Source organism: Balaenoptera ricei, chromosome 11 (assembly GCF_028023285.1).
Source record: "Balaenoptera ricei isolate mBalRic1 chromosome 11, mBalRic1.hap2, whole genome shotgun sequence".
Lineage (NCBI taxonomy): Eukaryota > Metazoa > Chordata > Mammalia > Artiodactyla > Balaenopteridae > Balaenoptera > Balaenoptera ricei.
The window spans coordinates 33240664-33268449 of NC_082649.1; the positions used below are offsets into that span (position 1 = coordinate 33240664).

The 27786-nt window shown below is 36.2% G+C and overlaps 1 protein-coding gene across 6 annotated transcripts in view; it reads right to left on the minus strand.

Moving 5' to 3' along the window:
• UBR2 (ubiquitin protein ligase E3 component n-recognin 2) overlaps window positions 1–27786 on the minus strand; it is a 114991-nt gene that overhangs the window by 75463 nt on the left and 11742 nt on the right. For 5 of the 6 annotated variants that reach the window (XM_059938679.1, XM_059938681.1, XM_059938677.1 and 2 more), the window contains exons 3-4: window positions 5852–5930; window positions 3875–3988 (exon numbers count right to left, since the gene is read on the minus strand). The exons of the other annotated variant lie outside the window; for it this stretch is intronic. In XM_059938679.1, coding sequence (XP_059794662.1) covers window positions 3875–3988; window positions 5852–5930 — 193 coding nt within the window. The remainder of the gene's footprint in view (window positions 1–3874; window positions 3989–5851; window positions 5931–27786) is intronic. 6 annotated transcript variants of the gene reach the window in all.

The following is a 27786-nucleotide window of genomic DNA, read 5'->3' on the forward strand; positions in this document are numbered from 1 at the left end:
AACTTTTTTTGGCCAAGTGCAGCTTGCGGGATCGTAGTTGCCCGACCAGGGATTGAACCTGCACTCTTGGCAGTGAAAACATGGAGTCCTAACCACTGGACCTCCAGGGAATTCCCCTTCAGCAACTAGAATACATCCAGTGTAATAAAACAGTATTAAAAAATAGATATACAGGGCTTCCCTGGTGGCGCAGTGGTTGAGAATCTGCCTGCTAATGCAGGGGACACGGGTTCGAGCCCTGGTCTGGGAAGATCCCACATGCCACGGAGCAGCTAGGCCCATGAGCCACAACTACTGAGCCTGCGCGTCTGGAGCCTATGCTCCGCAACAAGAGAGGCCGCGATAGTGAGAGGCCCGCGCACCGCGATGAAGAGTGACCCCCGCTTGCCACAACTAGAGAAAGCCCTCGCACAGAAACGAAGACCCAACACAGCCAAAAAAAAAAAAAAAAAAAAAAGGCATCAGCCTCAAGTCCAACCCATTCCTTAAAAAAAAAAAAAAAAAAAGATATACAAAGCAGGTAAAATGAAAATAAAGGAAGGAAAATAAACTGAAGTCAAGATAACATCTATTTATAAATGCCAATCATATAAATTTCCATACAGCTACTACAGACAAGCTGTTTTCAAGACGCCCCAACAAAAGGAAACACAGTCAGTTACCAGACTCACACCAAGAGAAACGTAACATTTCCTAATGCAGAGACCTAAGAGAAATTTCTTACGGTTTTTATAAAGATCAACAAAGGAGACACTAGGAAAGGTACCATCCCACCAGCCTCCGTACTCACCCCCCGTGCTCAAGGGCCCATTTGGAAACCTAGTTGGGCATTTATTGTTGTCACAGTGATGGAAGATGCTATTACCATTTAATGAGTGGGAATTAGGTATAATAAACACAGTGCTTCTGACAGTGTACACCTGGGGTCAGTAAAGTTTTTCTGTAAAGAGTCACTAAGTATTTTAGTTTTTGCAGGCTACAGGGTCTCTGTCATAGCTACTCAGTTTTGCTGTTGTAGTGGAAAAGCAGCTATAGACAGTACATGAACAATTAAGCGTGGCTGTGTTGCAATAAAATTTTATTTATGGATAATGAAATTTGAATTTCACATAATCTTCACATGCCACAAAATACTACCCTTGTTGATTTTTCTTCAACTATTTAAAAATATAAAAACCATTCTTCGATTATGGCGGTACCAGTAACAGGTTGCAGACAAGATCTGGCCTGTGGGGCCAGAGTTTGCTGATCCCTGGCCTGTACAATGAAGAATGTCCCACCCCAAATGCCAAAAGTTGAGAAGACCTGTGGAACTTCTAAACACTACCCCAACAGAAGTATATAATCAAATTTTTTCCAACTTTTTCTTAAGATGTAGGCTGAATGTATAACAAAAAAATTATATTCAATAAAAACAATTCTATGACAGGCTAAAAAGGTTCATTTCAAATATTATATAGCCTTCTTCCATTTCAAGCATAAAATAGAAAAACCCTAGATAATGTATGGATTTAATGAGTGGGGACCAGGTATGCTAAATATAATGTTATTTGTTATCTTTTTAATATCTTATAGTCTTTTCTCGAAGACTTCATTTCTCTTAACTGAATTCTTAAATAGGAATTAAATGGCAAAGTCTGGAGGTTCGATTCTCTGTCAAGTTGCTGGAATATATATTCTCCAGGCAGGACCATACAATTTCAGCCAGGCAGGTTATTTTGCTGGCATCTTCTAAAAATTCAGGAAACTAACCAGAGTCTTCATTATTTGATAGCTACCCCACTAATGTATGAGGATAAAGCCAAGAGAGTAACTGCAGGCGGATTCATAATTTTTCTTAGAAAATTTAAAGTGAACAATCTGGTGGTATCTAGTACATTCATAATGTTGAGCCACAATCACCTCTATCTAGTTCTAAAACATTTCTATCACTTCAACAAAGTAAAACCCCTTACCCATTAAGCAGTTTTTCTCCATTTCTCCCTTCCCTATTCCCTGGCAACCACCAGTCTGTGTTCTCTACAGACTTATTTATTCTGGATATTTCACATAAATGGAATCATACAGTATGTGACCCTTCGTGTCTGGCTTCTTTCACTTAGCATGATGTTTTGAAAGTTCATCCACGTTGCAACATGTATCAGTACTTCATTTCTTTTTACAGCTAAGTAATATTACACTGTATGTTTATCCATTCACATACTGATAAGACATTTTGACTGTTTCCACCTTTTGGCTATTATGAATAATGCTGCTACTAATGTGTGTGCATGTACTTATTTGAATACTTGTTTTTAATTCTTTTGGGTATATACCTAGAAGTGAAATTACAGCCTTACATGGCAATGTTTAACATTTGAGGAATAGCCAAACTGTTTTCCACAGTGCTAAATCATTTTGCATTCCCACTAGCACTGTACAGAGTTCCAATTTCTCTATAGCCTCGCCAACACCTATTTGCCACTTTTTTGATTACAGCCATCCTAGTGGGTGTGAAGTGGTATCTCACTGTGGTTTTGATTTACATTTCCCTAATGACTAATACTCTTGAGCATGTTTTCATGTGTTTGTTGGTCACTTGTATTATATCTTCTTTGAAGAAATGTCTATTCAGGTCCGTTGGCCATTTTTAATTGTGTTGTCTTTTTGTTGTTGAGTTGTAAGATATATATTCTGGATACCAGACACTTATCAGATATGACTTGCAAATATTTTCTCCCAGAGTCCTAAAGTTTTACACTAGCTTTCAATTATTTTTTAAAAGCAAAACCATTTTTTCCAAATATGTCTTTGTTTGCCTTACTTATATTTTTATATACAGAATGCCAACCCAATATGTAAGAGATAAAAACAGAGCTGCTCCAATTGCAGTAGAGAAATCTGAAACCCTGATCACTTGGCATCTCTCTGTAGCAAATCCTAGGACACATGCACAAAGCAAATGAAACACAAATATATATGTTTTCTATAGCACTGAATCATTTTGCACAAATTTTCATCTGTCTAAAACACAGTGAAACACAGTCTAAAAGATAACTGTCCTACACCATAAGTTCTCCGGTCATTCTGTTAAAATATCTGAGACCAGGAAGACATGTGCACTAGGAAGGACTATTAATGTCCACTTGCCCCAGATCGGTATCAGACCTACTTACTAACAATGCATAAGTTCTTTTAATGTACCCACCTCTCTGCCGTTTAAAATTAAAATCTGAAATAAGGATCTTAAATCAAACATCAGATTGTCACAAACGGCAGAGTTTCAAGTATTTATTTAGTGAGAGCCCATTATTTCATTACAAATATCATTTAGAGAAAAATAATAAAGGATCAACAACAATTTTAGAAAGCACATATTTACAGCTGGAACGAGTATAACTTGTACTGAGCTATCATCCCAATGTTTGGTCCCATCACATATCCAATGACATTGATTTACCAGGAGATGATGAGTAGGATTGGCTGCCATGTAGGACTACAGAAAAGAAAGGTATCTGATCTACAAAGTCTTAGTCACAAAACAAACAAAAACCAACTAAGTTAACTGATCTACATATATAGGAAAAATAATCCCTTTAATAATAAATGAGGACTTAAAAAAACTCATATATGCTTAAAATAAAACAAACAAATGCAAAAGTCCAAATTAAATTAAATTTCTATAATTTCAAGTGTGTTCTACTAGTAATGGTATGCCATCCATAAAATGCAAAAAACTTTCGAAATATCTACTTGGTCACTGTTAATAGTGAGAGGACTATTGATATTTTACTTATCCATTGCTATATTATAACCTAATTCTTATGTCTGAAAATATTTCAAACACATGGTTAACAGTACTTCCTTAGGAACAATTTTGTGAAAATGTTTTTACCTCTTCTTCCTCAATTTCAGAGGTGTTAAGTTCATGTTTCTGACAGTAAGGACCCTCTTTCCAAGCTTCAGTATCACCACAGTCACAGAAACCTCCACCTCCTGATGTTGTCATCTTGAAAAAAAATTGTAAAGTATCTTGTCAATAAGTATTTACTGAGGGCTATCGGATTATAAATAGGAATATCAAGTGCTAAGGAAATAACATTGCTGAAGTGTTAATTTCTTTGGAGGGATAAAATTAAATAAAATGCCAAACCTCTCAATGTTTTAAAGCTGATTTTAAATAAGCCTATAGGCTAATTTAAGTGATTTCAAAATAAAATAAGCTACTCTGTAGTGTCTAGCAAGCTACAGCTATTTTAAAGAGGTAAAATATGTCCACTTGCATGACTTCCTAATTAGGAAAATAACAAGGGTTTTCTTGCTAGGTTTTGGCTAAATTGGTATACTGTTGGTATCTATGCTACCAGGTTATAACATAACAGATTCAAGAGTGACAAAGATTCCTATAGCTGCTGTCTTCTACAAAAGTCTAATAAGAGTGCATCTGCATTAGAGAAAGTGACCAAAAAAACTAGAAATAGTTTATTTTTCTTTTCTAACACTCTCTAAATAGCATTCTTTGAAAAGGAAGGAAGCTCTGGAAACAGAAACATGGAGTGCCTAGTCATAAAACCTTTTACCACTTGTGGGCTTCAAAATTATTCATGCTTCCTTAAGATGTGGCAATGATTCAAGGAATCTGGCAAGGTAAAACCTATTATTTAATAATTAGTAGACTGGAAATTCTGCTTTTTAAAAAAATACTGTGAGAGTTTATAGATGGGTATGAGAAGGAAATTTTAGAAAGAGCCTTTCATATCTTGCCCAAAGTAAGTATTTGTGTGTTACATATCACAAGGTAATTAATGTAAACTCACAAATGACAGTTATTCTTAGGGGCTGCAAAGATATATGCCAAGAAACATGGGCAAGCAGCCATATGGAAAATGATAACCTCACCCTATAGCTTTTATGCATGTTCTGGTAACCAAAGATAGGTAGAACAGTTTAAAGGAAACTAGGATTCTCTTACTGATTTATGAAAATAAAAAGAACATATAAAAATATGAATTCAATTTTGCAGCTGTTTTAGTTCACTGTTAACAATACTCGGGTAGAGTAAATAAAAACAAACAGGAGGAAAAGTCCTGAATCAAAAGTCTTGAATTAATAAGAAGATTGCAATATTTCTTCTCTATCTTTATTTGAGATTAGGGTGAAAAGTTCCAGCTACTAACAGTTCCCTAAATTTTTGAATGTTCATAGCTCTGTCTTCAGCTTCCAGTAGAGGAACCAGGACAGGCTTAGCAATCATCTGCCTACGTATTTTGTATCCCTGACTTAAAAGCAAACATACTTGATTTTTGGAAAAGTAACGATTGCATTACAGCAGTTAAAAAAAAAAAAAAATTGGTTAGTCTTTTGTTCTGAAGTTGGCCCTTTTCTACATTGTAGTAGATGCCTCTTTAATATTAAGAAATGACAAATCTTCTGCAGAAGCTGACCAATAGATAGAACCATTTCTTAAAGGTATAATCCTGTCACTTTTACTTAATTGCTCACTCATCTCCCTTCAGAACCTCCCTCTTGCATTTTAACTCTCACCTTTATCCTCTAATTTTTGATAACTTGCTTTATAAACCTAGAATTATAAAGATAATAAACATTAAAAAAAAATAACAAAACAAACTAGTTGAAAACCAATACTGAAAGAGCTGCTATCTATAGTCTTTTCATCTTAAACCATGTGTTCCATGAAATCTGGATTCATAATTCATCTCTACACTGCCATCGTATGTTTAATGGTATTTGAATAACACATTTCTTAAACCACTCTCCCCTGTTTCAGTGTTAAATCTTGGAATTTTAAAAAGAAAAGGTATTGAATATAAAATTCAATACTAGGTGTGGTTATTATCTGGATATTACTAACCCTATATCGATGGTCTCTGTGAATACTTCCCAAAAAGCACTCCATGCATAAAACACAAGTTGGATCAACTGCACAGTCTCTGTAAAGTTAAAGAAAAAAAAAAATCAGAGTGTCATAAAATAACTGTATATTTTACCACATAATATTTCAAATTGGAATCCATCTTGGAAGAGCCAGAATAGTGAAATGCCTTAGTGTTAGAAGAAAATAAATTATTTTTCCCAAAGATCTGTGAGATCTTTGATCAATGGAGTCAGCTTAAGAACCTGCTTCTCATACTGGATGTGTACTAGGGGGTCTTAGAAGGCACATATTACTAGAATGGCAATTTTCCCTAAAGATTTGGGGAAATCCTATTTTATATTAAAACACACAGATGTATATGGAATAGATTTTAAATATTATAAATTCTTAAGATATTTTAACTAATTAAAATGGCAATAACATATTAAGTGTTCAATATACAGGCTGACGTGGGTCTCCACACTCAGTCTGTATATCTGATGGTCACACAACACTTATGGTTCATAAGACATCCTGATGGGGGAGTAGGAGTTCCACAAAGTAAATGGGTTGACAGTGGTGCCTTCGATCATTTCATTTGCTTTTATCATACTGCCATTTAGATACATTTACAGATCATATCTTAACTAATTTCTACGATTCTATGAAATGAGATGGGGAGTCATGAAAATCTTTAAATTTCCCCTTATCCTTGTTTCTGTATCCTCATAGGCAACCACCCTACTATGCCTATTGGGTGCCCTTTAATTTGTATGTGTTCTTGCAAAATGTTTTTGAATGCATGTATTTAGAAAATTTTTTATTTTTTAAATTATAGTTGATTTACAATATTTTATTAGTTTCACGTGTACAGCAAAGTGATTCGGATATATATGTGTGTGTGTATATATATATATTTCAGATTCTTTTCCATTATAGGTTATTACAAGATGCTGAATATAGTTTCCTGTGCTATACAGTAAATCCTTATTGTTTACTGAGTGCATGTATTTTTGATGTGTGCAAATCTTACTGTGTTATATCTCATTCTGTTCTTTTTCAATTCTGTAACATAATCCATTCATTTTGTCTGTGTACATTTGATTTGCTGCTTCTGATTGGTATATAATATGCCATGGCATGTATCTAAAACATTTTTTCTCTCTATTATCCATGCACCGGACACCTGGATTACCTCCAATGCCTTTCTACCACAAATAATGCTGCAATGAATATTCCTGTAAATGTTTTCTTATGGATCTGATTGAGATTTTCTTCGGCATATAAACTCAAAAGCAGAATTGCTGGGTCATATACATATAGAGTTTTAATTCTGAGTGCCATGCTACTGTCCAGAGTGGCTACATGTGCCCCAGCAGTGTGTAAGAGTTTTTATAACCTGCATCTTCATCAGCATTTGGTTTTTATCTCGTTTGCTAACATGTGCCAGCTTAACATATATGAAATATCTTACTGTCTTTTTTGTTTTTTGGTTTTTTTTTTTTTTTTTTTTTTTTTGGCTGCATTGGGTCCTTATTGCTGCACGTGGGCTTTCTCTAGTTGCAGCGAGCCGGGGCTACTCTTCATTGCAGTGATGTGCTTCTCATTGCAGTGGCTTCTCTTGTTGCAGAGCACGGGCTCTAGGTGCGCGGGCTTCAGCAGTTGTGGCACACAGGCTCAAGAGTTGTGGCTTGCGGGCTCTAGAGCGCAGGCTCAACAGTTGTGGCGCACGGGCTTAGTTGCTCCACAGCATGTGGGATCTTCCTGGGCCAGGGCTCGAACCGTGTCCCCTGCGTTGGCAGGCGGATTCTTAACCACTGAGCCACCAGGGAAGCCCCTATCTTACTGTTTTAATTTGTATTCCTCTGACTGCTAATACATTTGAGCAACTCTTCATATGCTTACTGCTTTGAGGATTTCCTTTTCTATAAACTGCCTGGTTATATCCTTTGCCCATTTTTCTTCTGGGATTGCTTTCTTTATCTTGTTTATTTGCAGGAGTTTCCTATATAGTCTAGTTTAGAGGACATTAATCACTTGGCAATTTAAACATTGCAAATATTGTCTCCCATTTGTCACATGTGTATTAGTTTTGCCCATGGGGTCCTTTGTTAAATAGAGCTCCCTCTTTTGATGCAATTAAATTTACACACAAATTGTTTGTGCTTTGAGGTTTTAGAAGTTCCTTCCCCAACCCTAGGTCACAAAAATATATATGTTTTTAAAGAAAATAATTTTCTTCTATTAAACCTTTTGGTTTTATCTTCCACATTTAGGTGTTTAATCCATCTGGAATCTACCTTTGCATATGATATAGGATAGAGATACTGTTTTATTTCTCCATATATAATGAGCTGCTTTTTCTAAAACCATCTACTAAACAACCTAACTTTTACCTATTGATTGTGGTGTCACCTTTATAACATACTAAGTTCCCATATATCCTTGGGTCTATTATCTAAGTTCTCTAAGAGTTATCTATTTGTTTGTTCTTGTACTATACCACACTGTATTACTATGGCCTTTTGTAGTATTGATATATCTTAATATCTGACAGGGTAAATTCCCCTTTATTCTCCTTTTTTAAAGGTTGATTTAACTATTCATGAATTATTATTTATTCTTTGACACAATAAGTTTACAGAGTTCCTCGAAAATACCCAGCTAAAAGTTTGACAGAGGTTACTTGGAATTTATTGATAAACTTCAGAAGTAATAACATCCTTATAAGAGTAAATTATCATGTCCACGATTATTTCCTGTATCTTTTATTTAAGTTTTAAAGTTTTCTTAATATGAGTCCTGTGTATTCTTGATTAGACTAATATCTAGGCACTTTCTAGGTTTTGTTGTTTAAATGATACACATTTTTTTAAAATTTTATTTTCTAGTTGGTTAAGGATGATGAAAAGAAATAGTATTGATTTTTAAGACCCTTGATGAACTCAAGGCAGTTTTAATAGTTTGCTGATTCTGTTTTATTCCCCTGAAGTAAATGAGTATACAGTCTGTACATAATGACAATTTAATCTTTTTCCTTACAATAGTTCTTCTTCTTCCCTTGTACTGTTGACAAGGACTTCTAGTAATATGTTAAACAAGAGCAGTAATAGTAGGCATCCTTGTCTTGCTTTAGATATTAAAGTAAACACATCTAAGTATTATGTTCACTGTAGGTTTACTAAGAAAGTGCTCTTCTAGAAAGAATCAAGCATCTATCTTGTCTTTCCTATATAAACTGTGCCTCAGGGTTATCGAAGGATCGATGAGGGACTGTTTCTTTCATAGAAGACTAGCTTATAAACAAAGAAGAGATGATAAATTAGTAGATGATAAAGAGTAGCACCATTTTGCTACCCCCTAATGAATAACGACCCAGGCAGCAAGCATCAGTGACTGCTAAAACATTAGGTAAAAAGGCTGATGGAGGGACTTCCCTGGCAGTGGTTAAGACTCCGTGCTTCCAACGCAGGGGGCACAGGTTAAATCCCTGGTTGGGGAACTAAGATCCCACGTGCCACGTGGCACGGCAAAAAACATAAATAAGAGGCTGCTGGAGGCCTTCACGATGGTTGCATGTGCCAGGTACCTAAACCCACTGATCAATTTTAACAAAAGCAGCCAAGCATCATATACCTCCTGATATCAAGAATTAAGAAGTTATGCATCAGGCTTCCTTGGTGGCGCAATGGTTTAAGAATCTACCTGCAAATGCAGGTGACACAGGTTCGAGCCCTGGTCTGGGAAGATCCCACATGCCATGGAGCAACTAAGCCCGTGCGCCACAACTACTGAGCCTGCGCTCTAGAAACCTTGAGCCACAACTACTGAGCCCACATTCTACAACTACTGAAGCCCGCGTGCCTAGAGCCTGTGCTCCACAACAAGAGAATCCACCGCAATGAGAAGCCCGTGCACCACAACAAAGACTGGTCCCTGCTCCCTGCAACTAGAGAAAGCCCGCGCAGCAACGAAGACCCAATGCAGCCAAAAATAAATAAATAAATAAATAAAAATTAAAAAGTTCCCTTAAAAAAAAAAGTTATGCATCAATAATTATGAAACTATTATCCACCCCCCCCCCCAATAATAGAAGTTAATCAAGCCTAACTACCTGTTTTGAGGAAAGATAGGGAAAAAAGAAACATTTAAGCAACACCATGGGGCCACAATCAGCCAAATCTAGAATGTGGAAAATTCCATAGGACAAATGACCTGGTTTCTTAGTAACATAATGGAAAAACGAAGGAAGGAAAGAGGTAAAAGAGCTATTACAGTTTAAAAGAAAAAATGAAGAATAACAGCCAAATGCAATGTGTGAACTCTGAATTCACAGTTATGAGTCAATCAGGACAATTTCAACTCTGCTAGACAGCAGATAATATTAAGGAATTAGTGTTAATTATTTTAGGATATTAATGGTTATAGAGAAAAAAGGTACATACTGAGTATTGATTAAAAAGAGCATGTTGGGGCTTCCCTGGTGGCGCAGTGGTTGAGAATCTGCCTGCCAATGCAGGGGACACGGGTTCAAGCCCTGGTCTGGGAAGATCCCACATGCCGCGGAGCGACTAGGCCCGTGAGCCACAGCTACTGAGCCTGCGCGTCTGGAGCCTGTGCTCCGCAACAAGAGAGGCCACGATGGTGAGAGGCCCGCGCACCGCGATGAAGAGTGGCCCCCGCTTGCCGCAACTAGAGAAAACCCTCGCACAGAAACGAAGACCCAACACCAGCCAAAAATAAATAAATAAATAAATAGAAATTAAAAAAAAAAAAAAAAAAGAGCATGTTGTCTGGAATATGCTTCAAAATAACCTAGCAGGGCAGGAAAAAAGTGTATGAGAGTGTTATGTGTGTGTATATAGATTAAAAAGAGTTGCCATATATTGATAATTGCTGAAGCTGAGCAATGATTATTACCTGTCACATCTATTGTACCACTCACCCTACCTTTATTATGTTTGAAACTGTCTATAATAAAAAACTTTTAAAAACCCAATACACAAATACTCAATAAAGTTCCCTTATATATTCTTTGTTTGCTAAGAATTAAATCACAAACAATAATTGAAATACATAAAATGCTTTTCTGAATCAAATCAGAAAAACATTTTTCTTTTCTCAACTATTAAAATGGTGAATTACATCAATAATTGTTTTAAAGATGAACTATCTTTGGATTCCTAAACTAAATTCCATTTGATCATGATGCATCACTCTTTTAGTATATTCTTGGATTCAGACAGCTAATATTTTATTTAGGATCCCTTTCATCTACATTAGTAAGGGAAATGGCTTTATAATGTCTCCTCTTGAATTTATCAGGGTTTCAAATCAAGCTGATTAAGTAGCCGCAGAAAGAGTTTGGCAGGTTTCACTCTTTCCCTCTTTTCTGCAGTAACTTGTTTAAGAAAGGAATTAACTGTTCCTTCAAAATTTGATAGAACTCACCCATACACAGTCATCCAGGTATGCGATTTTTGGGAGGGAAGATCTTTGATTACCATTCCAATGTTTTCATACTATATTCAAGTTGCCTATCATTTTTCTACAAATTTATCCATTTCATCTACATTTTCAATTTTTTTTTTTTTAGCATTTACTTATTCGTAATTCTCATATTTCAGAGGTTGTTAAACTTTCTTAGCACATAGCATCTTTAGTGTCTCAACAGTTTCTTTCAGGGTATCACTAGACCAAATGAAACACCTAATCATTCTATTTATCAAACAGTTAGACTCACAGAACTTAGTACCTGTTAGGCACCGCACAATTTCTCAAATCTTAGAATCAGACTGGATACCACCACCCTCATTTCTTATCCCACAGGTATTTGCTTTTTAATCACAACAATGGAGAGGACCCAGCTTCGGCAAGAAATGACATCACTAAAAGGAATGCAGTGAGTGTACTTCTCAATCTTCATTCTGAATTTTACATATGTGCATCTTCTCTTTTCTTACTCAGTCTTCTCAGAAAACTACCTTAATAATTCCAAAAAGTATCTCAACTTTTTACTTTTGCTTCATTTTCTGATCTTTTTATTTCCTTTCTTCTTTTTCCTTTGAATGTGCTCAATTCTATTTCTACAAACGTCTTGAACTCAATGTTTACCTTGTTTATTTTTCTTTTTTATCTTTGAAATAATTTTATTTATAGAAAAATTGCAAAAATAGTAGAGTTCCTTTACACCCTTACCAAGCTTTCCTTAATGTTAACCATAGTACAAGGAAATTGTACAAGGAAATTGTACCAAAAACATTGGTACAATATTATTAACTACAGACCTTATTCAAATATCATTGGTTTTCCCACTAAGGTTCTTTTTTTCTCTTCTGGATCCAACACAGGCTCCCACATTACATTAGATGTCATTTCTCCTTAATCTCCTCTAATCTTCAAAAGATTGACAGTTCCTCAGTCTTTTCCTGACTTTGAGACCATAACCCTTTTGAAGAGTACTGGTTAGTTAGCTTGCAGATGTTCCACAATTTGCGTTTCTGATGTTTTCATGATTAGACTGAGTTATGCATTTTTGGCAAAAACACCAGAGGAATGATGCTGTGTCTTTCTCAGTGCATCATAACACGGGGCACGTGTTGATTTGATATGTTTTATTACTGGTGATGTTACCTTTGCTCACTTCATTAAGATGGTGTCTGCTGGATTTCTTCACTGTAAAGTTGTTATTGTTCCTTTTGTAATTAAATATATTTGGGGAGATATTTTGTGACTATGCAAACATCCTCCTATTTCTCCTCAAAATTTCACCCACTAGCTTTAGCATCTACCAATGGATCTAGACTACAATTATTACTGTGTTATTTGCCTAATGGTGATTTTCTGTTTTATTTATTAACTGTAACTCTTCAATACAGGAAAACTACTGAAAACATCCCTTCTCTCCTGTTTATTTACTCAAAGAGTACGGACTCATGGATATTTATTTTATTCTATGGGTTATAATTTAATACTATCATTACTTATTTTATTACCCAAATTGTTTTAGCTGTGGCCATTGGGAACTCTTTCAGTTTGGTCCCCATGCCCTTTCAACAGGCCCTGTTCCTTTTTGAGCACTTTCTTACCTCTGGCAACATAACATGTTCCAGGCTTATTTTTTATCTTCCTTGTCCCAGCCCTGGAATCAATCATTCCTCCATGGAACTCTGATTCTTTTTATTGGACAATGGTATTTAGAAACCAGTATTTGGGTACCAGGTATGCTCACTGCTATGGTAGTTTCATGTTTCTAGGCCCTTTCAGCAGACACAGCCAGGAAATGTATGTTTGTATAGTTTATTTTTAACCTTTCTTTTTTTTGGCAAACATTTTAAAGTTATACATTTCCTTCTAAATACTACTTTAGCTATGTCCCCAAAATTACAACATGTCATCTTATATTCAGTTCTGTTTCTAAATTTCCTCAGTAATTTCAGTGATTTCCTTTTACTTAATGTTAGCAATGTTAGTTCCCAAACTTTGTTTAACCTACTCTTTTGTTATTTGTTTCTAATTTTTTTTTGCAATATATATAGTGGGAGAACAATCTGCATGGCTCTAAGCCTTGAGAATTAAGTGAGGTTTGGCCTTTAAGACCAAATATACAGATCACTTTTTAAAAAATTGAGATATAATTCACGTATTATAAAATTCGCCTTCTTAAAGTATACAACTTAGTGGTTCTTAATATATTTACAAGGTTGTGCAACTATAACCAACCGGAGCATTTAGAGAAATGTCTATTCAAATCCTTTGCCCATTTTTTAATCGGGCTGTCTTTCTGTGTCCCTTACGTTTTCTACCGTAAATATTATATTTGTCAAATATGAAAACTGCTACTTTAGCTTTCTTTTGTATCGTACTTTTTGCCTGGTATATTTTTCTCCACTGTTTCTATTCCTATTTTTAGCGACTTTCTGTTTTACTTTGCCTCTCACAGATAACATTTTTGGAGTTTTAAAAATCTGAGAACCACTGTCTTCATATTTTTATATAATTATTAAGAAAAGTAAAGCCAGTGGCTTGTCCTCTAGGAGCCCATCATTTAACAGAAAAGACAAATGTGCATAGTTACTGTACCAGTTGTTAAATGCCATTATATTAACGGTAACTTGGGGGTTGGTGAAAGCACCCATCTCCAAACTCTCTTGATCATGGATCCCTTTTATTAAAATGTTTAGAGCACGCACCATCTATCTATATGTAAATATACTCATATTACATATATATTTATATTAATAAGTTTATATTGATAGGTTATACATATGCACTGCTGTACTAATTAGAGTCCCTCAATTATACTGTAACTGGAGTTCCAAGAGTGGCAAAAACAAGGCAGAAAATATATTTGAAGATATAGTAACCTAAATTTCCCAAATTTGGTTAAAGACATCAACTTACAGATCCAAGAAACTCAAGGAGCCCCTAGAAGATAAATACAAAGAACATATAGCTAGGCGTATCATAATCAAACTGTTAAAATTCAAAGATAAAGTAAAAATCTTGAAGGCAGCTAGAGAAAACCAACACATTTCACATAAGGGAATATAGATAGGCTAATAAAAGCTGACTTATCATCAGAAATTATAGAGGTCAGGAGTGGAACAGGATCTTTAAAACACTGAAAAGGAAAAGAAAGTATCAACCCAAAATTCTATATTCAGGAAAATATGCTTTAAAAAAATGAGCACAGACTTGCAGTTTCCAGCCCAGCATGTAAGAAGTTTGGAGGTCGCCACTGTCCTAACAATAGTAAAAAGCTGAACAAACTGAAATATCAACAACTCTTCTTAGGTCTGTAAGACAAGTGAAGTCATAGGGCAAACTGCTAACCCCAAAATTGGAGAGACCAACAGGTGAATACAAAGAATCACAACTTATGAGAGCAGAAAGCCACTAGCACAAACCTCCACAGGAACCAGTGCTGAGGTAGGGAAACACGAACTGTAATTAACCAACTGTTGAAGGCTCAGTGTGATCAAGTTTGAAAAATTAAAAATTCCAGGGGGACTTCCCTGGTGGCACAGTGGTTAAGAATCCGCCTGCCAGTGCAGGGGACACGGGTTCGATCCTGGTCTGGGAAGATCCCACATGTCGTGGAGCAACTAAGCCCGTGCACCACAACTACTGAGCCTGCGCTCTAGAGCCCGTGAGCCACAACTATTGAAGCCCGTGAGCCACAACTACTGAAGCCCGCGTGCCACAACCACTGAAGCCCGCGCTCCGCAACAAGAGAAGCCACCGCAATGAGAAGCCTGTGCACCGCAATGAAGACCCAACACAGCCAAAAAAAAAAAAAAAAAAAAAAAAAAATTCCAGCGACCCGGTCATGGGGGGGTCCCACACTTTAGTGAGTTTAATTTCCTGGAGTTCTACTAGGTTCTCACAGTGAATATCAGAGAAAAATTCTCTCATGCTTCCAGCAGAAGAAGGGTAAAAGGAACCACTCTGAAATATTCCAGAGCATTCTGTTCTTAACAAAGTCTGCCTGCAGAAGAAACTATTTAATCAGAGCCTAACCTGCTGGGGTATTATCAGTCAAACTGACCTGAAAAAAGGGAAATACCCAATTCCAGCCCGCTCTAGCCATCCTGTCCCAACTAAAGGGGGAATGCAGGGGCATTGAGAAACACATGTGAAGTTCATAGCTCAGAGGTACAGGCACACTGAAAGACTGAGACTTAATCACATGACTACAGAATGCTTCTACTCCCTGACCCATTACCACCACGTTATTTTTTTTTCTGTTATACATTTTCTAGCAGATGCTTTTGTTTTTTTTAAATTTTATTGAAGTATAGTTGATTTACAGTGTTGTGTTAATTTCTGCTGCACAGCAAAGTGACTCAGTTATACATATATATATTCTTTTTCATATTCTTTTCCATTATGGTTTATCACAGGATATTGAATATAGTTCCATGTGCTATAATGTAGTACCCTGTTGTTTATCCATCCTATATACAATAGGATTGCATCTGCTAAGCCCAAACTCCCAACACTTCCCTCCCTCACACCCCCGTCTCCCTTGGCAACCACAAGTCTGTTCTCTATGTTTGTACCACCACATTATTAAAGGGCTATTTACAAGATCCCTTTTACCCAGTATATCACATGCCTAGCGATCAAGAAAAAATTATAAGACACACTAAAAGACAAAAAAATACAGTTTGAAGAGACAGAGCAAGCATCAAAATCAGACTCAGATATTGGAATTACCAGACCTGGAATTAAAAACAATTATGATTAATATGCTAACGGCTCTAATGGATACAGTAGACAGCTTGCAAGAACAGATGGGCAATATAAACAGAGACTGAAATCCTAAGAAAGAACCAAAAAGAAATGCCAGAGATCAAAAACACTGAAACAGAAATGAAGAAAGACTTTGATGGACTTATTGGTAGATTGGATATAGCCGAGGAAAGAATCTCTGAGCTCAAGGATATCTCAACAGAAAGCTCTAAGGCTGATGTATGGGAGGGGAGTTTGGGGGGAAAATGGATACATGTATGTGTATGGCTGATTCCCTTTGCTGTGCACCTGAAACAATCACAACATTGTTAATCTGCTATACTCCAGTATAAAATAAAAAGTTAAAAAAAACCAAACCTTTAAATATACATCTTGGGGGAAAAAAAGAAAGCTCTAAGGCTGAAAAGCAAAGAGAAAAAAGACTAGAAGGAAAACACAACAGAATATCCATGAACTATGGGACACCTACAAAAGGTTTAACATATGTGTAATAGGAATACAAAAAAGAGAGGAACGAGAGAAAGGAACAGAATATTGAAAACAATATTTATTGGGAATTTCCCTAAATGAATAGCAGGCACCAAACCACAAATCCAGGAAGTTCAAAGAACATCAAGTGAGATAAACATCAAAAAATCTTGTACCTAGGCATATCATTTTCAAACTACAGAAAATCAAAGATAAAGAAAAAATCCTAAAAGAAGCCAGAGGAGAAAAACAACTTACCTACAGAAGAGCAAAGATAGGAATTACATCTGATTTTTCCTCAGAAACCATGCAAGCAACAGGAAAGCAGAGTGAAATGTTTGAAGTGTTGAAAAAAAATGCCTACCAACCTAGAATTCTGTACCTGCAAAATTATCCTTCAAAAGTGAAGGCGAAAGGAAAACTTTCTCAGGCAACCAAAGTGGACTTGGGTTAGCTGTAATATATCACAAGTTCTAGGGCAACCACTGAAAAAGGTAAAAAATATATATAACACTGATATGTTATGAAAGGAGTGGCTATATCAACATCTGACAAAATAGACCTTAAGACAAGGACTAGTACAAGAATTAATAAAGGTCACTGACATTTCATAATGATAAAATATATCAGTATATAGCAATTATAAATATCTATGTATGTGGTTAATAAAAGAACTTTTAGATACATGAAACAAACTGATAGAACTAAAAGAAGTAAACAAATCCACAATCACATCTGGAGATTTTCATACCCCTTTCTCAGTAATTGAAAGAACCAGTCATAAAAATCAGTAAATATAGAAGACCTGAATGGCACAATCAACCACCTTGTCCTAATTGACATTTATAGATTACTCATCCAGCAACTGCAAAATACACCTTCTTTTCAAGTGCATATGGAATGTACAAGACTGACCATGTTGCTAAGTCATAAAACAAGTCTCAATGAATTTAAAGATTGCAACCTTACAGAACTTTAATTGTGTTAGAAATCAGTTACAATATGGTATCTAGGAAAGTCTCAAATATATGAAGATTAAACAATGCGCTTCTAAATAACCCATGGATTAAAGAATAAAATATGAGCACATTAAATCAAAAGTAAGTAGAAAGAAGAATAAAAGTAGAAATCAAAACAGATAAAAAAGAAAACTAACAAAGCCAAAAACTGATTCTTTAATCAGTTTTATTAATCTTTTCAAAGAGAGAAAACACAAATTACTAATATCAGAATGGAAGAGGGAACCTCACTATAGATACCACAGATATCAACAGCATAAGGAAATATGCACAGCTCTATGTCAATAAATTTGACATTATACAGTGAAACATATTTCTTGAAAAGTACAGTGTACCAAAATTGCACAAGATGAAATGAAGTTCTAAATAACTCTAGTAAGTATCAAAGAAATTTATCAAAAACTTCATCTGAAGAAAATACCAGGCCTTAGTGGTTTGTTTTACTGGAAAATTCTTCAAATGCTGAAGGAAGAACTCATACCAATTTTATACAAATTCTTCAAAAATATAGGAAAAAGGAATACTTCTCAATTCATTTTATAAGGCCAGCATAACTCTGCTCTACCAAAACCAGATGAAGACATTACAAGAAAGTGACAGGTTTACATATTTTCTTTTTTAATTTTTAAAAAACATATAAATGAACTTACTTACAATACAGAAACAGACTTACAGATATCCAAAATAAACTTATGGTTACCAAAGGGGAAACGTGTTGAGGGGGGTGGTGGTGATGATAAATCAGGAGCTTGGAATGAACATACAAACACGACTATATAAAAGACAGATAACCAACAAGGACCTACTATATAGCACAGGGAAGTCTACTCAATATTCTGTGATAATCTATATGAAAAAAGAATCTAAAAAATATATGTGTATGTATAACTGTATCACTTTGCTGTACACCTGAAACTAACACATCATTGTAAATCAACTATACTCCAATGAAATTAAAATATTTTTTTAAAAAAAACAACGGCAGAGGACAGGGAGAAGGAAGCTGAGCCCTGAATGATATGACTGAGCCACTGAATCAAGCAACCTGAAAGCTTGCCCCATTCTCTGCACTTGCTGTTCTGACAGGTTTATGTTATAAGTGACAGTGTTATATTAAGTTTTTTTTGTGTCTGTAATCCATGAAATGTACAGACACAAAAAACACTTTAATATAACACTAGCAAACTGAATCCAGCAATATATAAAAGTTACAATACATAATAATCAAGTAGAGTTTATCTCAGTAATGAAAACCATTTGGAAAAATATCAGTCAATGCAATCATTAATGGAATAAAAAAGGAAAATTATGACAATCTCAATAGATGTAATAAAACCACCTGACAACATTCAGTCATTTATAAAAAAAAACAAAAAACAAACAAACAAAAACACCACTCAGCAAACTAGGAATAGAAGGAAAAGTCCTCAATGAGATAAGGGTGTATATGAGAAAACTATACCTAACATCATACTTAGCGGTAAAAGACTGAATACCTCCCATCCAAGGCAAGGATGTCCTACTTTTACCAGTGCAATAAGGCACAAAAAAATAAAAGGCAGAAAGATTGGAAAGGAACAAATAAAACTGTCCATTCAGAGAGGACACAATTATGCAAAAATCCTAAGGAACAAAAACCAGAAGATAAAAACTACTAGAACTACTAAGCGAATTTAGCAATGTCACAAGACATAAGATCAATATCAGAACCCAACTGTATTTCTTTACATTCACAGAAGAAAATTGAAATTAAAACTAAGAAACTAAAACTAAGAAAAAAGAATACCATCATAAAATACTTAGAGGTATGTACAAATTCTACATAAAAACAAAAGACATGGTTAAAAGAGATTAAAGAAGACCTCAATAAATGAAGAGATATAAGATGTTAATGGATTGGAAAACTCAATATTGTTAAAACGTCAATTCTTCCCAAATTGATCTATAGATTCAATGCAATCCTGATCATAATCTCAGCAGTCTTTCTTAAAAATAAACATTGACAAGCTAATTCTAAAATTTATAAAATGTAAAGGATCTGAAATAGACAAATGAAACTTTAAAGGAACAAAAATGGAATCAACTCAAAGTTTACTACAAAGTTACAGTAATCAAGTTAATGTGGTTATTGGCATAAGAACAGCCATATCAATGAATGGAATTGATTAGTGTTCTGAAATACACCCGCACTCATATGGGCAAATGGTTTTTGATAAGGTACCAAAGCAATTCAATGGGCAAAAGAATAAACAGTGCTAGAACAACTGGATCCCCACATGTAGTAAGTAAATGAAACTCAACCCCTACACCTCAAGCCATACAAAAAAAAATTAGTTTTGAAACAGATCACAGACCCACAAATAAAATCTAAAATTTCAAAGTTTATAGAAGAAAACCGAGAGAATGTCCTTGCCACCTGGGAGAAGGCAGACATTTCTTTAACACAGGAAACAATCATCATAAAATTTAAGTTGGTAAGTTAAAACTCCATCAAAATTGAAAACCCCTGCCATCAAAAGACACCATACAGGGACTTCCCTGGTGGCCCAGTGGTTAAGAATCAGCCTGCCAATGCAGGGAACATGGGTTCGATCCCTGGTTCGGGAAGATCCCACATATCATGGAACAACTAAGCCCGTGTGCCACAACTACTGAGCCCGCGTGCCACAACTACTGAAGCCCACGCGCCTAGAGCTGGTGCTCTGCAACAAGAGAAGCCACCGCACCACAATGAAGAGTAGCCCCCACTTGCCGCAAATAGAGAAAGCCTGCGAACAGCAATGAAGACACAATGCAGGCAAAAAAAAAGACACCATATAGGCAAGTCACAGACTGGGAGAAAATATTCACAAAACATGTCTGACAAAGGACTCGTACCCAGAACACATGAAGAACTCCAGAGAATTCCCGGCAGTCCAGTGGTTAGGACTCTGCCCTCTCACTGCCAAGGCCCCGGGTTCAATCCCTGGTTGGGGAACTAAATCCCATAAGCTGCACAGCACGGCAAAAAAAAAAAAAAAACACACACAAACACAAAGAAACAGAACATATAAAGAACTCCAAAACTCAGTAATAAAAAATATAAAGAAGCCAATAAAAAACAGACAAAAGACTTGAACAAAAACTTCATTAGTTAAATGGGCAATGAACACATGCAAAATTGCACCAACATCATTAGTCATTAGAGAAAATTAAACCCATATTGAGATATCACTATATAGAACAGCTAAAATTTAAAAGACTGACAACATCAAATGTTGGTGAGAATATGGAGCAAGTGGAACATTACTGGTGGGAACAAAAAAATATTTTAGAAAAAGTTTTGGCCGTTTCTTATCAAGTTCACATATACCTGCCCCTTGACACAGCAATTCTACTCCTGGAGATTTATCCATGAATATTTAAATATATGTCCACAAAAAGACTTGTTTTGCAAACGGTTGTAGCCAGCTAAGAGTGTCCTCTCAGATAACGGTCTAGAAAAGCCTATCTTAATGGTGTCTTAATACTCCTAAATGTTTCATAAAAAGCTGAAGATTTTTAATAGTGCAAGATTTATTATTTGGTATTTTATTTTATTTTATCTTATCTTATTTTTATTGTTTGGCTGCGCCGTGCAGCATGCGGGATCTAGTTCCCCAACCAGGGACCAAACCTGTGACCCCTGAGGTGGAAGTGAGGAGTCCCAACCACTGGACCGCCAGGGAATTCCCTTATTTGGTATTTTAAACACACAGATTTATAGCTGAGTACAAAATAATAATGCCTAATACTTTAATATGTTGCATTTAATATAATGTTGGCATAAGCTGATATGATTCATGAAATAAACCATTTTCCTTAGCTTTAAATATTTAAAATATCTACCAAAAAGTAGAATGAGCTGATAAAAAAGAAGTCATAGAAGCCTTATTTATGATACCCTGAAATTGAAACAACTCAAATGTTCATCAGTAGTACAATGGATTATGGGCAATTACAATACACTCATACAATGGACAACCACTCAGCAATAAAAATGGAAACAATTTCTAATAATCATAGGATCATGAATGAATCAGATATATATTATGCTGAGTAAAAGAAGCCAGGCATCAAAGAGTATGATTTCATTTTGATGACGTTCTAGAATGGACAAAACTAATCTAAGGTGAAAATATCAGAATAGTGGTTACCTAAGAGCTGGAGCTGTTAACAAGGAAATCTCTAGTTAGATGGAAATGTTCTCTATCTTGGGAGGATGTGAGTTACATGAGGTTAACTACTGTCAAAAATGTACAATTAAGATTTGTGCCTTTTGAAATATGTAAATTTTCCCCTAAAAAATAAAGAACTCAAATAGGGTATCAATAGGAAAATTTTGGTGATATAAATCCAAGTCTCCTTACCTGAAAGGATTACCAGTAATCTATTCATACCTCTATTATTTCCTAACATCTGGACAAAGGCATACGTGTAAAGTTGATATTATACCCCACATACTCCTATGTTCGATCTTGCACCAAACTGGTGCATAAAAAATAAATAAATAAAAATGATCACAAATATCCAAACCAAGAATACAAGATTCATTTTAGACAACCACAGGAATCCAACCTATCTAGGAGATATCAACTTCCCACTCCCTGTTATTTTCCTAGGTTGGAGAGAGCAAGGTAGACAAGGGAAATTCCAATATATTGAAGGCCACAGTAATAATACACAGCATTGAAATTTTATTTCTAGGTATCTCCCTTGGAAAATACTGAAACTGGTATAAAAAGAGATGTGTACAAATAGGTACACAATGTTCTTTGTGGTGCAGTTTGCTACAGAAAAAAAAAATCCTAAAATTTACCGATTTCTAATTTCATTAATAGGGCAATCAAATAAATCATGGCCTGTCCGTACTATGGAAATACAGCAGTTAAAAGAATGATGTAGACTTATATATACTGACTGGGAAAGATCTCTAAGACAAATTGTTTCATGAAAAAAAGCCACATTTACAATGCATACAGTATAATTTCATTCATGTGTCACATCCATAATTAGAGGTAACCAATATTTTTTAAACTAACACAGCATTCATTTCAATCTCTGGACCATTCATGTTAAAAAGAAACAGTCTTAGGAACTTCCCTGGTGGCACAGTGGTTAAGAATCCACCTGCCAATGCAGGGGACACGGGTTTGAGCCCTGGTCCGGGAAGATCCCACATGCCACAGAGCAGCTAAGCCTGTGTGCCACAACTGAGCCTGCGCTCTAGAGCCCGCGAGCCACAACTACTGAGCCCGCATGCCGCAACTACTGAAGCCCACGCACCTAGAGCCTGTGCTCTGCAACGAGAAGCCATCTCAATGAGAAGCCCGCGCACCGCAACGAAGAGTAGCCCCTGCTCGCTTCAACTAGAGAAAGCCCGCACGCGGCAATGAAGACCCAACGCAGCCAAAAAAAAAAAACCAGTCTTAAAATAGAACTCTCCTAAAAAGAGATCAAGTGTTCAAGTTTTTTCAAAAGCAAGAAACTAACAAACAACTCTTACTAGAAATAAGTGGTTCTTCCATATTAGAGCTTTATATTTCCAAACAGAAAAGGAATGAAACCATCTCTATCCCTCTGCTTAAGGTATTTATTACTCATGGCTCAGTAATGTATTTTAAGACTGAGTATTCAGCTTAAAAAAATCTTACGTACAAAAATTCCTTATAGTTCCCCAAGTGCTTTTATACACATTATCTCATTTTATCCTAACAACTCTGTGAGGGAGGAAAAATAACCTCCAAACCCTGAAGATCACTGAAAACACTTCTAATGTTCATCCACTTCCAAGTTTGCATCTCTTCCAGACATAGGAGAATTACACTTCCCTGCCGTGTTTTGCAGTTGGACAGAGGCCCTTCTAACTAGTTCTAGCTAAAGGGATGTAGGCATGGTCATCATTTCTGAGCCAGAGCAATTTATTTGCTGTGCAAGACCCTCCTCTTCCCTTGCTGTGGTGAACCCTAAAAACATTAAGTTTATGGAGATGTTACATGGTATGAAGTAACTACCTAGAGTAGAACCCTCCACTCATCACCCCCACTGATCTGAATTGGTCACACAGTCTGAATAATAAATGTATTTTGGATATTTAAAGTCTCTGAGATTGTAGGGTTGTTTGCTATTTTTAGCATAACCTCATCCATCATTATTGACAGAATCGGAGTTTAAAAAAGTTAAACAAGCAACACTGTTTAATAAAGTTTATAATAAAGCATCATAAAGTACTATCTGGAAACATATGCTAAGAATATTCCTAACTGATGGCAGCATAACTCCCAACCCCACATTCTGGTAATCTATAACACTCACGCAGTAAGTTTTTAAATGTTAAAAAAGAATGTTTTTAATTTAACTATACAACAAAAACAATGGAACTAAATCTAACTTAGTTTAAGTTAAAATGTAAACCACACACCAAAGTATGATTTCATATTTTACTAGTATTTTATTTTTCTTAATGGTTATGAGATGTCAAAATATACATAGCTATGATCAACATCAACACTAAGATGATTGCCCCTAATAACAACCACCTCACAGGGGCAGGACAGGAATAAAGACGCAGACGTAGAGAATGGACTTGAGGACATGGGGAGAGGGAAGGGTAAGCTGGGACGAAGTGAGAGAGTGGCATGGACTTATATATACTACCAAATGTAGAACAGATAGCTAGTGGGAAGCAGCCGCATAGCACAGGGAGATCAGTTCAGTGCTTTGTAACCACCTAGAGGGGTGGGATAGGGAGAGGCAAGACAGAGGAGATATGGGGATATATGTATATGTATAGCTGACTCACTTTGTTATAAAGCAGAAACTAACACCATTGTAAAGCAATTATACTCCAATAAAGATGTTAAAAAAAACACAAAAAAACAACCACCTCTATTTAAAAAGAAATAACAAGTGACAGGTTTGATTACATTTTTCCTAATAGAGAACTAAGTACAGACAAATATAAACATTAGCCCACTGCCTGAAAACACAGCTTTTTCTAACATCACAGAGGCTTCAGAGAGATAATTTGGGACCTACACAATTTTAGAAACAATGAACAAATAACAGAAAAATTAACCTAATTCCCTTCACAGATTCCTTTTCTAAGTACTAAACATAAAACACTCCTGAATATCATTTTTTCTGGTTAAAGAAAACCTCCACCCTATAGACATAAGTCACCTTTATCCTGAAGGGTCTAGTTTACAAACTCTCCCAGAATTCCAACAACCATATTTCATCTTTCCAAGTAATAGACTCCATTGTCATTTTATCAGGTTCCTAGGGTTTCATGGGAACACCTACTTTTAACATAAGACATTCATCCTCAGGACCCCAGCATGGCCATTTACTAAGAGTTTACTATGTACCAAGTATTGTGGAAAGCACTACACAAAGGACCTCATTTACCTTCTCAACAACTGTGTGATAAAGAATCTGGCTGACCTTTGTCTAGGGTTCCTAGGAGGTAACCTGTAAATCCTCGAAATTTCCCATGTGATAGCAGTGTCTTTGCTAGTCATGCTCCCACCCCTCCCCCACATATCTGAAAGTTTATACTAATGTGATAACTTAGAGTGGAGGTTGGCCATATCAGAAAAACCAACCACGTAATTAGAGGGCTGGGGTTTTCAGGCACATAATATTAGCCCCACCTCTGGGAAGGGAAGTGGAGCTGGATATTGAGTCATGTGGGCAATGATTCAATTAATCATGCCTGTATAATGAAGCCCCAATAAAAACTCTGGACACCTAAGCTTGGGTGAGCTTCCCTGGTTGGCAGTACTCTGTGTGTTGTCAAGCATTAATGTGCCAGGAGGATAATAACATGTCACTGAGGACAACAAAAACTTTGCACTTGGAAATCTTGCCCTTTGGCTGGTTCTGATTTGTGTCTTTTTGCTATGATAAAACTTTAATCATAAGTGCGGCATTTTCCTGAGTTGTGAGTTGTTCTAGTGAATTATGCAACCTCAAGTAGTCTATGGAGATGCCTGAAATTTGTAGCCAGCTGATGAGAATTGAGGATGGCTCTGGGGATCCCCAAACTTGCAGTTGTATTTTAGACAGTCTTGTGGAAGTCTGGGCCCTTAACCTGGAGTTGGCCAACTTCAAGTCACAACAAAGTTTAGAAATATCCTCTAAGAGTCTGGTTCAAACTTGAGTCCTAGTGGGGCCATCATATATTATATCCCTCTCCCCCATTCCAGGCTACTTGTCTGTCCAAGTGCAGGTCCCCAGATACTGCTTTCTTTCTTCAATAGTTCAGGGAATTGGCCAATCTGCCTCTTTTTTCTGGCTGCCACAGCCTATCCTCTGCTCCCCGGTTTCTTCCCCTCATAAGGCTGGCTGAAAGACATTTTCTAATCTCTTCCATCATAACTATAGCAGTTTCTGTTGTTTGTCCTCCACTCTGCCTTTCCTCCTCCAACTAGCGTATTGTATCTCCTTTTCATTTTGTAAGTTTTTGCTACTGGCTGTTAAAAGGAAATAAATGCATGCATCCTTCGACCCAGAAATTCTACTTCTAGGAATGTATCCTGTGTATATACTTCTACACGTGCACAAAGACACACACAAAGTATAATAATGCAGTATTATTTATAGTCCCAGAAACAACCTAAATGTCTACTAATAGAAGACAAGTGGTAAAGAACAGAACATCCATACAAGAGAATAATAACCAGCCATTAAAAAGATAAGACAAAGTCAGCTCTCTCTATATATGTTATATAACAATCTGAAGGACAAATTTTAAATGAAATAAGCAAGATGAAAACAGTTTATGTGGTATGCTAGCATTTACTGAAAAAAGTATAAATGTTTGGATCTAGATATTCATATGATATCTAGATGAATACACAAGAAGCTAGTAACAGTGGTCACTTCTGGATAAGGGAACAGAGAAATTAAGGGATGAGTGGGAGAGGGTACCTTTCATGGCATATACTTTTGTACCTCTTGAGAGACATAACCAAATACATGTTTTGTCTATTATATTAGTTTTTCAAGTCAATTTTTAAAAAGCAGTGGCTAATGCTGTTCTTGGTGTTCTCTATCCTTAATAAATGTATCCTTGTGACCCTTTAGATGATGTCATGAAAATGAAAATTCTCTCCTCAAACCATGAGGCAATCCCCTTACCCAAGGTGCCTTCCTTTTCATTAATTCCATACATCCTCTAAATATACAGTTAGAGTCCCAGGATAGGTATGAATGGATTAACCTATACCTCCACGCTCTAGTGAAATGATTTTTGTATCTCAAAGAAACTCCAGACTGACACATCCAAGTCCAAACTCCACCAGGCACATACAGGAAAACTCCGCTGAGATCATCCCTGACTTGGTTTCATCCACAAATCCTTTAGGCACACTCAATCTTCCAGTACAGGCAAACAGCTTTTCAGTGCACCACTTTCATTGAGGGGATAGATATACTCCTCCTCCCATCATCCCACCTCTATTCCTCCAAACTCCCAAAAGCCTAGTCCATGAACACTGCTGAAAACACAATTCTTCCTCCTTCTTCTTCTAGTAATGGAAGCTCTCAGAACTCTGTCAATTTAATCAAGGCCTTCCTACAAAGCATTCAAACCTGCACCCAACCTGTTCTCCTCTGGGATGGACCCACACGTAGACACATATGACATCAGCAGAGAAGGGAGTTAAAATATGCAAAGGAAGAAAACAAGAAAGAATCCTGTGGTGTGGGACTGGAACTAGAGGGACCTACAGATACACAGATCCACTGACAGGGCCTGGGATTAGTGACATACCAATGGCAACAGGCACACTTAGTATCTTATTTCTGAACATTAATCTCTACTAAAAAAGAACTAGGCTCCTTAGAGAAATGGTTGATTTCAGGGCTGGGGTAGGGAAAAGCCCAAGATGTGTCCAAAATATCTTGTGTCAGAAAGAAAAAGGAAGTGCTCAAAGAATGATGGGGACATGAAAAAGAACAAAGACAGATTGAAGGGCCTCCCACTGGTCAAATCTAGAACAATTCTGACCACAAGAATAATGGAGCTCTATGAACATATACTGATATAAATAAATTAAAAAACTGAACATTGATAAGAAACAGGATATTTAATAGTCTCAAAGTATCTCCCCACCAAATACTTACTGATTAAAGAGGGAAAAAGAGTAACTTTACAGTGGAGAA